The sequence below is a fragment of the Acipenser ruthenus genome, chromosome 14 (assembly GCF_902713425.1).
Source record: "Acipenser ruthenus chromosome 14, fAciRut3.2 maternal haplotype, whole genome shotgun sequence".
NCBI classification, from domain to species: Eukaryota; Metazoa; Chordata; class Actinopteri; order Acipenseriformes; family Acipenseridae; genus Acipenser; species Acipenser ruthenus.
This window is the reverse complement of record NC_081202.1, coordinates 11,168,844-11,186,343: the sequence shown is the minus strand read 5'-3', so window position 1 is coordinate 11,186,343 and position 17,500 is coordinate 11,168,844. Positions and strand designations below refer to the sequence as shown.

The window sequence follows — 17,500 nt, the reverse complement described above, 5'->3', positions numbered from 1 at the left end:
GAGAGAGAGAGAGAGAGAGAGAGAGAGAGAGGAGAGAGAGAGAGAGAGAGATCAAACCAGTGATGTTGTTGGGGAGTAATTGGTGAACAAAAAAAGGACAAATTCCACATATCTAACTGCATCGCATTACAATCTATAAATTGTAATCAAGTTTTTGATTACTTCCATCTATCCAAATTGTTTTAACTGTTTCCAAGCTTCAGTTATGCACCCTCAAGAACACCAAATAACTAAACGGTTAAAACAAAAACAACACTGGATCATCCAATACGTTGGACTAAACAAGAACCTGATTGCATCGTACCAAATCGGACGCGAGATGATCCTGTTCAGGTGGATTAACTTAGTACGCTTGCTCGTCCTACGTTTATACAGCACATTTTAAAAACAAATAAATTTAAATAATAATAAAAATAATGCACATTTGATGTATTCAATTTAACCGACAGAAAAGTCACATGTATAATTAATATTATATAACATAACAAATTTAGGACTTAGCATTCAGTGTCAATGCAGCAATAGGGTACTGGCGAGTTAAAATGCAAGTATGATCCGTTAGTGTGGAATGTGCACAAAAAGACAAATTAGGCCTATTGATAGAGATTCTGAATACGTATTTTAAATGTGTTTGCCCAAATCACGCCTAATGTAGCCTAATATAAACACTTTTAGCATTAATAGGCCTATATGTATTACTGTATTTGCTTTTTATTTTCATATTTCTGACTTCTTTGCCCTCAATGTTTTTAATCAAATTTTCGTAATGACGATGTACAAGATGTCGGAGTTTGTCTTTACACCTTAAATTGTGAATTTCCATCCACACTTGTAGAGGCTTATTATGGGTTAGTCTTCATTGTCTGGCTAACTTGTTCCATTTGTTCAGACTAGCTAAACCACTTGCTGTTTGGTACGCTGCAAATCAGGACTAACTTACTACAGAGCTATAGGATTTGCTAGACCGCTTTTTAGTCCACTTGATGCGGACTAAAGTCACTGGTACGCTGCAATCGACCCTAACAGTTTAAGACTTATGCCAATGTTCCACAAATAATTATACAGAATGGATTTCTGTCACAGGTTCTTTACTGACTGTTTTCTCTTCCTTGTTTGCTGCTGCACTGAGATGCACACGAGTGCTGGAAGCCTGAGGAATGTGCTGAACAGCTGGTGCAGAAACATGGTTTAATGGCTCTGCTTGTGCTAACCAGCTAACATGACATGTTTACAACCTTTGAGGAATGCAATTACTTTCTTTCCAGGAATACAAATAATATAGCCTTTTGTAAACAAAGAGCAAATGTTTACAAACAGCCCCTTTAGATACTTAAATAATCCTAAACCATATACCGTCACATAAGTAAAACGCGGCTGTAAAAACTTCATAAAGATTTTAAACATTTTACTTCCAGTATTGAAAGTTTTTTTCATAAAAGCATTTAATTTAAAAAAATTTATATCAACAAAAATCTTGTTACGCATTAGGATGGTGTCGATGCTTGACGTGAAAACCTAGATAATAATATTGCTAATTGCTGCTGTGAAGGAATTATTTATACAGGAGGTTCAGGAAGTGGTAAAGAACCCCTGTATTTTGTGAATAAAATAAATCACATATTGTAATACGGGAGAACAGAAAAGGCAAATACTATCATTTAAAACCATCAATTAAAAGCTTATTTGTTAGAATGAAAATTTGGTTTCCAGATAAATATTGGCCATAAGCAACCAGATTGGTGACACACTTAAGTCAATATTCACACAATGTTTTTATTGGTATTGCATTAAACAGGAGTGGTGTATTTTTACACTGGAACAATAGGCAATAGCTACAATTTTTAAGAAACACAAATGTAGAATAGTTTCTTTTTAGCTTTCAAGACATATATTTGTTTTTTTTAAAGAGAAAAAAGTTACAAATTACAAGGTAAACCCACTAGCAACATTGTATTACAATATTGTATAAACATATAATGCACCTTACAAATGTATTTGAATTTACAGTGGTACACATTTCAGTTATTTCCATTTGCCCCTTAGAATTAACAATGCAGAACATGTTTTTAACTGCTTATATTTACTGTTGATACAAAACAAGCTCTGTTCATCCAATCTTCGTTTGACACATTTATGATTATATATATATATATATATACACACACACACACACATACACACATATATACACACACACACACACACATTACCATATGTTAAGAGGCCAACAATAGATTTCTAACTCCTCTCTGACTAATCAAGCTGCTAGGATTATTTTGCATACATCCCCACTTTAGGCCTTGACATGTCCTTGTTTTTCTTTCCTCTCAAAGCTAAAGTTCCCCTCTTTGATTAGCTGAAACATTTGCATGGTCACTACACATTTTTCATTTTATAAGTCATTATGCATTAGCAGTCTTGATCGCCTAGCTTGACTAATCCTGATGAACTGAAATCACAGCTGAAGGTCAAACTCCAACCCACTGCACATTCATATTCAAACAAATCTGTACCATTGTTCATTAGACTCCTAAAAACTCACTGCATAACAGCTACTGAATATCTTATGTGCTCATTATAAAAATGGCTTCTAAAAACTACCTGTATATACAGAAGCCAACTGTAGAAAAATACCATTTGGGGGACATCTGCTTGCAAAATAAATACATTTGTCATTAATTAACAGCACTGTACTAATAGTCTATGTTTAAAATGCTTCAAACCTTCCCCTGTAATAGATAACAGCTTTTAAAACACACACACACTGCTATGTTCAAAAAGCTAAGTATCAAAATGCATGTGCCAATTTAAATATTATGTATACACAATATCATGCAATGTTATATATATATATATATATAATATAATATAATATAATCTAATCTCACAACTACACCTAACAAGGTATATTTACATTATTAAAGCAAATACAGCTTTTATTTATATAATGTAATTGAAAATATGTGTTTTACCATTTATATGTTTTGCATGTGCTTATTTTCTTAAACACTTTTAATATAACACGAGAAATGATAATAAATAATATTTATCTCCACAAAAGAGATGCTGTCTTAAATACAGCTCTTGGAAAAGCCAAAATAAATATAGGAAGGAGCTTCTTTCATTAGCTCTTTTGCAGAGTGATGGATGATAATTATCTTAATTTCATTGCTCTTCAAAACAAAAAGCCAGAGAAGGCAACAAAAGGCACCAGCCGATTCATTTTAGGACCTGTACAATGCCAATTCCAGCATTTAGCTGCATGGTTTTCTGCTTGACGTATCAGTGCTGGAAAGATGAAAGCAGATAAGTAATTGCTCTCCTGGTTCTTATTCTTCACTGACAGCCCATAAATTTAATTTTACACACACATTCATTTACATTTTCAAGTATATGACATGGTAATTGCCAGAATATAACACCTCCATTCCTGTAGATACAGCAGCTAGCTGACTGACAAGTGTGGTGAATAGAGAGGAATGGAGGTTGAATTGCAGAAAATCTTTCTTCTGAAAGACTGCAGAAAGAAGGGCTACATTAATAAGCATTTATGAGCCAGTTTCAATATAAACATTTGCACATTAAAACAAGCAATCTTATCTGCCCCAATATTGCAAGCTTCAATTCTCTTTTCTGTTGTATACTATGGACTCGCCTATAATATTACTCGATTTCAAGTACAGTTCAAGTGGCATAACATCTGTTTAAAATTGCAATCTTAAATTGGAAAACAAAACTGTAATTACAGTTTAAAATGACCGTGACACTAAGTAGAAGCAAGCTCTGAACTTGTCTGATAAGTTTCAAATAAATAAAATAAACTCTGGGAACAACCCCTTTTAATAAACAATAGCATGTGGAAAGGTAATTTAAAACAACTTTAAAAACAGCCTGGAGTTTATCTGTATCATATATATGGCAATCTTATCTTTTTTTATCACAAAAACAGAAGGCTGTAAACTAACTTGCCATTTGGCTCTAAAGTTCAAGAATAGAACAAAGACCTTTAAATTGGATCCTGATGAGAAAACATCACCCACTTCTCACAAGAAGAGCAGATCATTAAGATGATCCTGCTGCACTTGGAGCCAGTGATGAGGCTCATTGACCGACAAAGGTCAACTTCCATAGCAGCATGTAGGAGATATGGAAGAAACAAAACCAAGAGCTGTAAGTACTTTACATTGTGGATATACCTCTAGCTTTAGATCTAAATTTGTTCATGTTTAGAATTTGGCAATGCTGCCAAACATACTGGCTGAAGCTGCATCAGTGAAAACTTGCACAAATGTGTTCAGTTCTCCTTGGCTCTCTGACAGTACTATATTTTTAAGGTGCAAATACAATTTATTGTTGCTTGTTAATCTTGACAATAATAATGTACATGTATGCTATATTTTATTGCTTTCTTCGGTTTATAAATGCTCAGTATCTGTCACGTTTCAGTCACCTATCACTTACTACCTGACAACGAATAATTAAAATGCCAGTGGTAACCACAGCCATTCTTGCCTGTCATACTGCATTAAGGTCACTGTCACTGCAAATAACCCATACAACTGGTAGTATGTTATGCAATATGAAGATTTCACACTGCAAAGGGTACTTTAATTAAAAGTCATTAAGTCTACATTTATTCTTACTGGGAAACACTCAGAAAAATATACTCTGTAGATCAAGCAGCTTTTTATTACCCATATCAAAACAAACATTTTCAAATTATTGTAAGGAAATTATTTTATTGTGTGCATAGAACAATTCAAGACTGCAATTAAGATCATATTTGTTTATACACATACACAAGCTATTTCTGTAATTTTCTCTACACGACATCTGGCCATTACCTGTTGTGCAATATAAGTTTTCTGAAATTTCAAAATTAGAAGCAACTTTACAGTAAAATTAAATCAAGAATAAGCTAATGCTCCCTGTTTTGACCCTTGTAGTATTAAATCGAAAAATAACTAAATAAAACTTTTCAGGTCAATGTGGATACAAATGATTATTTATAAAATATAACCGTTCTTTTCTTTAAACGAAAAAAAAATGTTTGACTTGCTTTCCTGCATATGAATCTTGGCCGATATTCTCTTTTTACTTTATAACCGCGAGTTTCATTGAAAGGTTACTGATGCTGCAGGTAATAGGCAGTCCATTAGGTCAGGCCCCTCATAGCATGACATGCACTAAATTACAAGTGCTTCAAGCAGTTCAGTGAATTACAGTTCATCACTTCGAAAGGTTTCCCACTACCAAGCTACAGATATCTGATCTGCCAGTTAGGATCCAATTAACACTCTGGCCAGAATAATCAGATTGCATGTGTAGGACTAGCATAATTCGTTTATTGCTTCCATGTATCTTCTCTGTCTGTAGGTAAATTTGTTGCTGCTACATCAAAGCTCTGAATCACTTTTCCGCTTGCCTTTAGGTTATATTTCAACTTCTTTTGCATAGCAATGATGAACCTTTCCTGTTCTAGCAATTTAGCTAACTTGTCCTGTAGGTATTACGAACTGAAAGATTGCTTGTTCTCTGGCAGTTTTACAACCTCAATAAATAGAATGGTATATCTGAAATACATTCTCTGCCATTATACGAGACAGATATTTTAATTGGTTTGTTAATTTAATATTGTGTATCTTAGTATTTAGTGAAACACAACTTAACATAACTTATAAAAATAAATATATGTATGTCTTCAGATAAGATGAAAAGCTTCTTGTTACATTATGGATGTCACTTTAACTCTAAACATTCTGTTTATTCTGAAATATGTTTCCCCAAAAGGCATAGACTGAAAAAGATGGTTTATTAATTATAACAGATCATAAGAATTAAGACTAGAAATATATACATTTAAAATATCTACAATAACACTCATACTATCAAGTCGCTACCACACATTTTTAATATGATCAGTTGAAATTAAATAACTAGACAAATTCACAGGACAGTTTTTTTTGTTTTGTTTTTGTTATTTTGCTTGTGCAAGCTCTCTGTGGAAATACCGATGAAACATTCAGTTGGTATTTACTTCACATTGCATTATATTTAGATTAGCCAAGTTCCTTATAGATGTCCTTCAACTACGTCCTGCTAAACCCCTCTTACCCCAAGAAGCGATACGACTGCTAATTCAATGGGACTGGGGCACCTTTGTGTCAAAAACATCTCAGTAATAGTATTACTTTGTTATTGGGAATGTACAGGTTCAATATTCAATACTAAACTGAAAAATTGATTTTTACAAAGTTACTGAAACTTAACATGGGCACTGTCATTGCCAAAATATGCATTTTAATTATTAAAATTACCTAAATAATTAACACCTTGTTAAAATACAATGTATTCACTTCTCCCTCCTCCACCTACACACACACTTCTAGCAGATTGGACCATTGTGTGTAAAAATTGTTAATGCAGAAAATGATTTTCAAGATATAAGTTACAATAAAAAGTGACTAAAAAAGATGCCGTTGTGTGCATTGGGAAATTCTAGTAAGCAGTGTGTGATGGCAATGGGGTTTACAGGGAAGAATAGGTGTTTATTGAGTGCTCCCATGGGCTTATTGTGTATAACAGACCTGTCACATTACGCAACTGTGCAAAACAGCTTGTGCATCAACACCACAATGAACTAGAAGATAAAATTAGTCAAGTGAAAGCATTTAGATGATAACTTAAAGTAATGAATGCCATGCGCCTTAAGGTACTTAGATACTTGTATACAGAGTCACTTATATATCGTGTTCTATGGCAAATTTTCTTTCCTGCAATATTTAAAAATCTTAAGATGTATCGGTAGCTAAATTCTATTCTTTCTGTTTAAAAAGTTATTGCCAAGGGTTTCTTGAAAGATGTGTGGAAGAATAGGTCTGATTTTTCAATTAAATAAAAAATAAAGCAGAGCTGAACCCATTTAACATATTCATGTTTACAGTTAACAGATCACTACAGTCTAGCCAATGGGAAGTCAGAGTTCATGTGTCAACACAATGGCTTATGGTCCTTCAGTTACATCAATGGTAAAGCCTGGATTGATATACTCATCCATCGTAAACTACCATGTGATGAGCTGCTTTACTAAAAGGGATGGAAATGTAACAACCAGGATCACATTTAGAAATCTTACCAGCCTAATGATCTGCTCCATTGGCTCACCAGCTACAGTCCTACTGTAGGTTTGTTCAAATTCCAGAAGTCCCAGTGTAAGGATTCAGTTTGGTAATCTACCCCCTAAACAGCAACAATGGGATATTTATGGCCAAAGCCATCTTCGAAGACAACCTTGTCTTTGTCAAAACTGAAATGACATTGACTAGTGGGATTAAGGGAAAGCACATGACTCATTTAGTCCCACCTTGCCAGTCACAAGGAAACATGGATCACTGAAATCAGTCTGCAAAAATACAGGGAGAAACCACTGGGTCAGTCATGGCTCCAAAGTACCAGAGCAATTACCACTCAGTAGACTGTTTTTTAGGTGACTATTGAGCATCCCTCTTTCTGGACATAAAAATAAACATTTAACAAATACAATGTGTGTACGCATTCAGTATTCACTTTCTGCAGTATTTATAAATATACATGAAATGTGTACTGTACACACCACATCATTTAGTTCTAATGCAATGGGAAAATAAATAAACAATAAAATGGTTTAACTTTTTATTTGAAGAAAAAAAAAAAAAAGTTAGTGTAGGTCTCCTTCAGACAACTTATGACATTCTCCTATGCCTTGCATTAAACAAGGTAATCATATAGGAAACTGACAACCAGCATACAGTAAAGCTGTGCAAATCGTCTCCAATATTCTTAGCGCTCTGATGTTATTACAGCCAGGAGGAGGGTCACAGGTCGACAGTTATCTGTGATTCTACCTTTCTATGCCTCTCATTTTAGAACATACTGCAGCCGTGCAATTTGCAGCTAGAAATGTGTTCTGCCTTTGCAAAATTTATTTTGACATTAAACTTGAAATTGATTCAGCTAGTTAAGGAGAAATATTAATAAAAAATATTAATTTTCAGAAGCTCTGCTACACAGCTCTTTTACTTTCTCTGTTGTCACGATCTGTTGCTGATCGCAGAAATGTTAAGAAACAAAACAAACATTCAGGTGATGTAGGGTCGGAAGCAACCAAACCTTGTTTTTATGCACATAAACTGACAAAGTATAAAGTGCACATAGGCTGGCCATATTCTGTAAGCTACACCTCACAGTACAGTTTTACCCACCGTTATATTTTCACTTTGGTCTTTGGGAAATTAAGAAGAAAGGCAGGAATAGATGCTTGGCTCCATTTCCTAAATGAGATAAACTCTTCTTCTAGGCTACACACCACACTCCTTCCTGTCACGGTTGCTTGCTAGCACTACCATGCAGTCATTCTTTTCAATTTACAACATATATGACCTATAATACTTTTTTTTTTTTTTTTTTTTTTTTAAACTCAGAAAACCAGAAGAAATGCTTGGCTGACTTAAATGAATTTTATGCAATTTTATGCAAAAAAAAAAAAAAAAAAACAAACAAAAAAAAAAATTATTTCTGGGAGGCATCAGCATCTATGTTTAAACCCAGAATATCAGTTTTACTGAGTAGAAGGGGGCAGGCCCGTGTTTCAGCTGCTTACTTTTCATGCATCCTTTTCCTATTTTGGGGGGTAGCTGGCATTGCGCCACTGTAGTTGTTGTATTAACCATTCATCATTTTCATTTTTCGAGTCATGGATTGGCAGTCTTGTCTTTTGGAGGGAGGTGACCCTACGAGCCACTTCCTATCCGCGGTACTAGTCTACATGATGTCATCTTGTTTTCGCTAGCCAGCCAACATTGCAGATAGCTGTCAGCACCTACGGACAAGATCTCCGGCCAAATTCATTATCATCATTAAATCGTCTGTTCAATTGCAATTTAAAATCATCCACATTGCTGATTCTCCATACTTAAATGGAAAACTTGATGGTATTTCTGGAAGGAGAATCCGCACACTAATCAACACATCATATCCAAGCGCCATAAAAACTGTGTGGCTTACATTCATATTGCTTCTTTTTTGTTTGGTCTCCTCCTTCCCCTGCCACCACCTTGCGGATTCTCCGTACTGAATTCTTCTTGGTATAATTTCTAGTAGTTATGCTCCATCACATATTACATTATGTATTTGCACAAACATGCTGAGGTCTGTTTGAAAACAAACACTAACTTGGACCTCTTTTCCAGTATATTTTTATTGCATTTATTTAGCCTCATTAAATAAATATACATAAATTAAAGCAAGTATACTTTTTCACATGTCTATGCACTAAAACCAAAATGTTCAAGTAAACCACTTATGTCAGAAAATATCACACACATACTGATCTAAATAATTTAGTCCACAGCATGGAGGTACCCTCTCTAACCTTATCTTACACCAGCTTAATAAATTAGGTACACAGGGGTGTGACTCCAATTGAAGGTGTTGGCATTGAAGCACTCTGTGAAAATATTAACTATGAGGTTAACTCCGATGTTCTCTTCTTTAATTAAATGCACATGGTACTAATGAGGTAACCCACTGTTCTTTGATAACACTTATTAGCCGTGAAGAGTGCATGCACTCACACTGCAATTTAAATCTAAAAATAAAGTTGAAAATATGCGAATTGCTGACAATTTTAAAACACCACAAATTGAAGAACCTGTCATAATAATAAAAAAGGACAGCTTGGCGGATGTAACTTTATTTTGCGTCAAGACAGAAAATAGTGTTTTGCTGTTTAACAGGGTCAAGAACAGACCTGCTGTAAAATGTGATAAGAAAATGACCTGATTGAAGCACCTGACAATCAAATTAAAACCACAAGAATCAATTAAACAATACATTAGCAGTGAAAGGCAAATCTGTCATGCTAAAGTGCGCTCTAACAAATCATGCTGCACTGTAAACCCCAAAGTCACTCTAAAGCACTTGTAATTGCTGCTATAAGCACATAAGCAGAAGTGCTGCACTGGCAGCTAATAAAATAGCTTGTTGATTGCACATTTTGTTACCTCAGCTAACTTTTTATTGTTTAAATGAAATACAAATGTTCAAACTAACTTGACTATTAAAAAGTTAATCTAACTCAAATAGATTAAGTTACATGAATATACATGTTATGAGTTTAGTCAGCCCCAGAGAAAGTTGTCAGAACAAAAACTAAAATGAGTAGCTAAACTTAATTATATTAAGGCAATGAGTTTACTCAATTTTTATGAGTAAACTTGATTCATCTTTACAGTGTTGGGGGGGGGGGGGGGGGGGGGGCTTGAATTTTCTTTCTGTTTTTTGGGAAGGTTTATATATTATATATATATATATATATATATATATATATATATATATATATATATATATATATATATATATATATATATATAGATAGGTCAACTGATTGGTCATCCATAAAGTGAATAATTAAATATTTTCACCCCCTTTGTCTTTTTGTTCCAAACATCATACTATTACTTCATATGCCTACCATTCGATGGGGAGAAATGTAGCTTGAAATATTATTCTCAAGTGTCATCCATGAAACAGCAGAGGTCAAGAGCTACTAGTTTAAAAACTGGTATATTTCAATAATTTGTTTTTACACTGGACTGGTATTTCAGAGAGTGTACTACATGTTATATTAGCTTGAATGAAAATAAATGTAAAGAAGAGTCCCTGACATTTTTCAGTTCAGAGTTGAAACAGGGGAAAAAAAAGCATTGCGCTCCATTGGTAAAAAAAAACAAAAAAACGTAAGCAATGAACTCACATGCTGAATTGTGCATTGAGCTGTGTTTCAAGTGGTACAGTACTAGCCGAAATCAGATAAAAAGGTATTGAAAAGTCCAAATCCGAATTAGATTTGTAATGATAATCTAGCGCCTCCCTGTTTCTTGTCATAACTCCTCATGTTTTCATTGTCTGCCAACTGTATAACTGTATTGTGTTTAAAAAACACAGAATTTTATTTCTACTGAGCGGAAGGAAATAGTTACTCCTTTTTTATGTCTTTCTTGTTCTGGAGAGGTTTACGTAGGAATTCACAGACAACAACTTTTTCCCACATATTGAATACACTTTTAATAGATTTTTTACAAGGTGGAAGTTGCTAGTTAGACTCAAACACAACATGAACCTGGTGACAACCACACAACTGTATCTATATAAAACTACATGCTCTCAATGTTACATTTAATCAGTGGTTTGTTTATTCTGGTTTTATTATTGTTGTGTTTCATCAAGCACACAACTCCTTTGCTGTAGAGCCAGTAGCAATATAACAATGCTATTGCAGACAGTGTGCCTACGTCCATTCCATACATGGTGCACCTCCACTTCAGAGCAATATTAAAAAACAGACTTACTCCTAGTGGTACAGAAACAAACTGACTGAGGTTTAGAAGCATAATGCCAAGTCAAACACTAGATGATTCATGAAGAACATGTTGGAAAAAATACCTAAAATATGGAAGCAAAATGAAATTCAAGCTCACCTGCAGTGGACGTTGTTTGTCGTTGCTCTTTGGAGATTTTAGTCCACTGCTTTGCTGCTGTAAAAGTAATTTCCTTGCTGCTTGTAGTGCCTGCAAAGAGAATGTGAACAGTACAGTACTTTGCATTTTTAAAAGCTCACTTCAAACCAAAAGATTAAACAATTTAACAACAGTTTAGGTTAACAACAGAAAAATCTGGTTTCATAAATATTGTAGCGTGCACGGGGGAAGGCAGCAGCAGAGCTGGTAGGTGACGTAATCACACACGAAGACATAAGCCCGATATTACGCTCCTTGCAAAGAAGCCGGCTCTTTTGTACAGCAGTATCAGCGCTATGCTTTAATGCGAGAGGTCCCGGGTTCGCGCCCACCCTCCACCTGTGTGTGGATTGCCTCGGCCTGTATGATGCGCCTGCCTGCGTTAACTGAGATCGCTACAATATGTTGTCACTTTTGCAATAATTGATATAGCTATAATGAAAGATAAATAAAGTTAGTTTGCCTAAAGCACTCTTGAAGAAAGTTGATCTGTCTAGTGTGTGCTCAACTGAAATGCCCACTCCTCTGTAAACTACCAGGTAATTTACATATGCATAATACCAATTTGAAGTAGATGAAGATTTGAAGAAGTGTTACCAGAAGCTGCAATTAAATTTCACAAATCAACATCAGATTGTCTGAGAAGCGAATTAACTAGGATTTTACACCACAGAGCTGAAGTGCTTTACTTTCAATGCAAGCAGTTAAACCCTTATTCTGACAGAAGTCGTCTACTTTCTGAGCTTGTTTACATTCCTGACCAGAAATATGAGACCGCTTATTTTATGGATTGTTAAGTAAAACATTAAGCTTATCATCCTTTCTTTTATATGCTATGCTGATCAAAACACTTGATTTAAACTATTGTTCTCATCCCAGTTTGATTTACATTGGTAGATTTCTATACTACTGTATACACACATACTAAATAAGTAGGACAGTATTGCATTACCAGTACATACACAATGTCTCGTATACGATTATTCAGTTGACCTCACTTTGAAAATGTATCAACATTTAAAATCGTCAAAAAACAGTTCGCTATTTTAAAAAAAAGTGTGTCATTTGTAGAGGCTTCCATTGAAGCTGTGCATTTGTTTGTTAAATGTAGAACTTTCATAAATGTGTAGTTATATGAAATAACAGTTAAATCAATCACATTGTTTCCCCCCAGGAAGATAAGATGATTTACTATGATTGTTGATACAATCAATAAGCAACACACTATAAAACATAGGACCAACTTTTTGAAGTGGTTATGTAGAAAATGACTTAGCTGTCAGCTTTAGTTACTGTGCAATGTTTAGCTGTGGCAAGCAGTAATCAAGGTGACCTATACTATACGATTTCCTGAAGAAAAAAAAAAAATACACACATCTGATTGAGAAAGGCACTTTTTTTTTTTTGTTAGAAGAATCAAGGGGTTGGTTTTTCTGGGACTCTAGTAGCCATGACAACAGTTGCTTTGACAGGATGTGCATATGGCATTACACTGCCAGCTGGTGTGAACAATGTTTGAACTACTGCATTGAGATGCTGAGCAAACAGAAAAAAAGTTGCCACGTCTTAACCCTCAGGGAAGGCAGTCATCCCCTGATCAATTATGAAAAGACAGAGAGAGGGCTGCTATAGTCTGGCTCCAAGCAAGTTTTCAGAGTAGGCAGGCAGACACTGAAAACCAAAGTAAACAAACTGAATGCAGTGGCACTGTGTCTTAACAACATTGATTTGTCTCCCCAGAAAAGGATCTGGTACCAGTTTACTGAGCATACCCTTAACATTTGGAGACATTACAAAAACAGCGCCTGACTTGCATTTCCATTCTTTCTTTAGCAATCACAGACAGTTGAAACTTCGAAAAGGACAAACAACAGATAAAGACTTGAAGAACATTAGGTCAAAGCTATACCAGGGTCACCACTTTGAGCCTGACCTCCGCCCTGTTACACCAAGCCTGTCTTTAGTCATATAAACATTTGAACTTTGGTTCAAATCCTGTACACAAAATGTGTTTTTTTTTTTTTTTTTCCATCCCTGTAGGAAAAGTAAATAATCATTACTTAAAATTAGATGCCATTTATGACAAGCACTGAAGAATACGTCTGTTTAACCTTAAACCTGTTGTGTTCTGAGCATTCAAACAAAAAATTACTTCTATGCCATTAGTATCTTCAATGAATAAGAGAGCTGAAGGCTACACAATCTCTCTGTGTAACATAAATAACTAGGCACTCAGAAGCATGTTTGATGTTGATATTCATCGCAGAGAACAACACTGCAGATCAGGCTTCTTATAAAAATAGATTCAGCCCAAATAGATCTGCTGTAATTGGTTTCAGATAGCGAGGTCAGAAGAAATATGGTACAAGCAACTATTATGTGAAACAGGGAGAAACAAGAATGTTTACACAGGCACTACCCAGTAACGTTAATAGCAGTGCACAGAGCACTGAATAAAATAAAAAAAACAAACATGCTACACTCCAGTTTTTGTTTGAAAAATTATATTATTATATATACACTACCGGTCAAAAGTTTTAGAACACCCCCATTTTTCCAGTTTTTATTGAAATTTAAGCAGTTCAAGTCCAGTGAATAACCTGAAATGGTACAAAGGTAAGCGGTAAACTGCCAGAGGTTAAAAAAAAAAGTTTAGGTTACCAAAAACTGAAAAATAATGTACATTTCAGAGTTATACAAAAAGGCCTTTTTCAGGGAACAAGTAATGGGTTAACAACTTACAGCTGTTCTGCAGCAATGGAAGTAAATTAAGCCTTGAAAGTTGAAGCTAACAATTCCTTCAGGTGTCCCAACTTTTGTTGATTACTTACAAACCTTCTGTCTGTATAAAAGCAGTGTTGGAACAGACTGTGTTACTACACCCTCTTAAGCATTATTTGGACAGTATTGTACTGCAGGAAGTAGTATATTGCTCTCAATGGCGAGAAAAAGGCAATTAACAAAGGAAGACCGACAGACCATTATAACCCTTAAAAGTGTAGGTCTTTCCTTTAGAGAAATTGCAAAGAAAGCCAAGGTGTCAGTGAGTACAGTTTCCTACACTATCAAAAGGCACTTGGAAACTGGAGGAAACTCTAACAGGAAGGAGTCTGGCAGACCCAAAGCCACAACAGAATCAGAAGACAAGTTTCTGAGAGTCAACAGCTTGCATGATAGGCGGCTCACAGGACAACAGCTCCAAGCACAGCTTAACACTGGTCAAAGTAAGCAAGTCTCAGTTTCAACTGTGAAGAGAAGACTTCGAGCTGCAGGTTTGACAGGTCGAGTGGCAGTAAGAAAGCCATTGCTAAGATGGCAAAATAAGAAAAAGAGGCTTGCCTGGGCCATGAAGCACCGCCAGTGGACTACTGAAGACTGGAAGAAGGTCTTATGGACCGATGAATCAAAACTTGAAATCTTCGGTTCATCATGCAGGGTTTTTGTACGCCGTTGAGTAGGCGAAAGGATGGTTCCTCGGTGTGTGACACCAACTGTCAAACATGGAGAAGGAAGCGGGATGGTCTGGGGCTCTTTTGCTGGATCCAGAGTCGACGACTTGCACAGAGTGAGTGGCACCCTGAACCAAAACTGCTACCACAGCATTTTGCAGCGCCATGCAATACCCTCTGGTATACGCCTAGTTGGTCAGGGGTTCATCCTACAGCAAGATAATGACCCAAAACATACCTCCAGGCTATGTCAGAACTACCTTAGAAGAAAAGAACAAGACGGTAGGCTTCAAATCATGGAATGGCCAGCACAGTCTCCAGACTTAAACCCCATCGAGCTGGTTTGGGATGAACTGGACAGAAGGGTGAAAGCAAAGCAACCTACAAGTGCAACACATTTGTGGGAACTTCTGCAACAGTGTTGGGAAGAACTTTCCGAACAATATTTGACAAGCATGAAATACATTAAACATGTACTTGCTGTTTTTCTTATAGTTATGGCTCAATATATTAAGGACAAGTGCTGGAAATGAAAAATTAGACTGGTTATCATGGGTAGGTCAACTGCATTAAACCCAAACTAATATTGTCTTATTAAAATAAAATTATATATTATGTTGTGTTTCATTGTAAAAACATTTCATTTTTTGAGACACTTGGTTTAGCCTGAACCCCTCAGAAATACATTCAATAGAATGAATGTCATGCGATAAATGCATTTTCCAGAGGAGATTAAGACGGTGTACTTGTGAATGAAATTTAGAGCACGTCATTAACAGGAAGTGTGAAAACTAAATGTCATATCCATACACATCTAGTGTGCTAAGATTACAGTACCATACACCCGATGTCCCAGCCTGCCACAATATCTTGCATACACTGCTGTTAAACAAGAACTTGTCAGCTGGAACAGTTGCAACACTGTTGACAGGCCAGACATGTCAGATTCAAGCTTATCTCAGCAGCAGGGAAAACAAAAAAAAACAACACTATCAAGCTATGTGAGTCATATGCTACAAAAACAAGGCATAAACAGTTTAAGCTGTACAAACAAACAAGCTGATTACATTCAGCCAGCAAACCCCCAACACTGGTACTTCATACCAAAATATTTTCACAAATATACAAACATTATCATTTACATAACTGGTACAAACATAATTATTTATAATAACGTTACCAGAACATGTATATATATATTTTTTTTTTTATCATGCAAGTTGTAAACAAGCGGTAACACTAGCTACTATCAGCAATGATGTCAAAAAACACTAAATGGCAATTAAACCAAAGGACACTGAATACATTTGTAGGTACACGTGTGATCAGATAATAATCCATGTTGCTAAAATATTGAATTGCATTAACTCTTTCAACTCTGCAGGTCTACGAAAACCTATGAGAAGTTTTGACTAGTGCCTTCTAGGAAAGATAATCCATTTAAATCAGCAGACTTCTCTGGTATTAAAGGAAAAGTAACTTCATTCAAAACAGACCATTTTACTAATCAGTTATGCCATTTACCATAAGGCATAGAAAACTATCCAATTAGTTATTCTGGGTAGTCTTTCTCTAAAAGTTACTTACCCTAGGAATATATGTGAATTATTATGACACTATCCTTATAACATTATAATAAGCTAAATGATAGCTGATGCTTTGACATTGTATGCCGTGTTATACATTAAATAATAAGTGTTTTTTCTATTTGGCTCTTTTTTAAAAGCCACTACAATTACAGTGGCACCATAATTCATAAATGTATTGTAGGATTGGTAATTAAAACAGTTAAAATGTTCTACAGGTCAAATGTAGTTTTTTTATGGCATAGTCAAACTTTGATAATGGAGCCTATTTTTTTTTTAATATAATACAGAACTTTTTGAGGGTATAAATTATATCTGTTACTAAAAAAAAAAAAAAAAAAATTAAATTAAATATACATGCCACTATCAAGAATGGTCCTTCCCCAAAGCAAGTGCGATAGTGCTGAATGTCATATCAGACATATATAAAAAATACATGGATGAAGGCTATATTTGCATCCTGAGCCATATGGAAAAAAAAGTGATAATACCACAGTAGTGATAAGCTTTTTCATTGATATCCAAAGATCGTACAAAAGTGATCATTCCTCTAGAGGAAAATATACTTGAACCTTGACCCATTCGACTCCTCTAGACCATCACTTTCAATTCAAACACAAACTGTCTTGTTTTCAATCACTCAACACCCACATTACATAAATGTTCATTAATGATCAACAAAATGAGAATACATTTTTTTTTTTTTTAAAAGAAAAAGATGTAAAGCTGGTACATTCGTATCTCAAACAAACTAAACGGATAAAAACAGAGAACGTCTGTACAGCACTGAAAAACACTATTTAAAAAAAAAAAAAAACGAAACCCAAACTGTACTGCCGAACCTTGTCTTCTTTAATATTAGCATCACAAGGGTATCCATGTATTATTCAGTGAGTTACAGGAAAACAAT

At 35.1% G+C, this 17,500-nt stretch overlaps 1 protein-coding gene across 16 annotated transcripts in view; it reads right to left on the bottom strand.

The window, feature by feature from the left end:
- Positions 1–17,500, bottom strand: part of LOC117419882 (forkhead box protein P2) — a 149,174-nt gene that overhangs the window by 35,897 nt on the left and 95,777 nt on the right. For all 16 annotated transcript variants that reach the window (XM_058985813.1, XM_058985815.1, XM_058985812.1 and 13 more), the window contains one exon: positions 11,517–11,606. In XM_058985813.1, the coding sequence (XP_058841796.1) occupies positions 11,517–11,606 (90 nt within the window). The remainder of the gene's footprint in view (positions 1–11,516; positions 11,607–17,500) is intronic.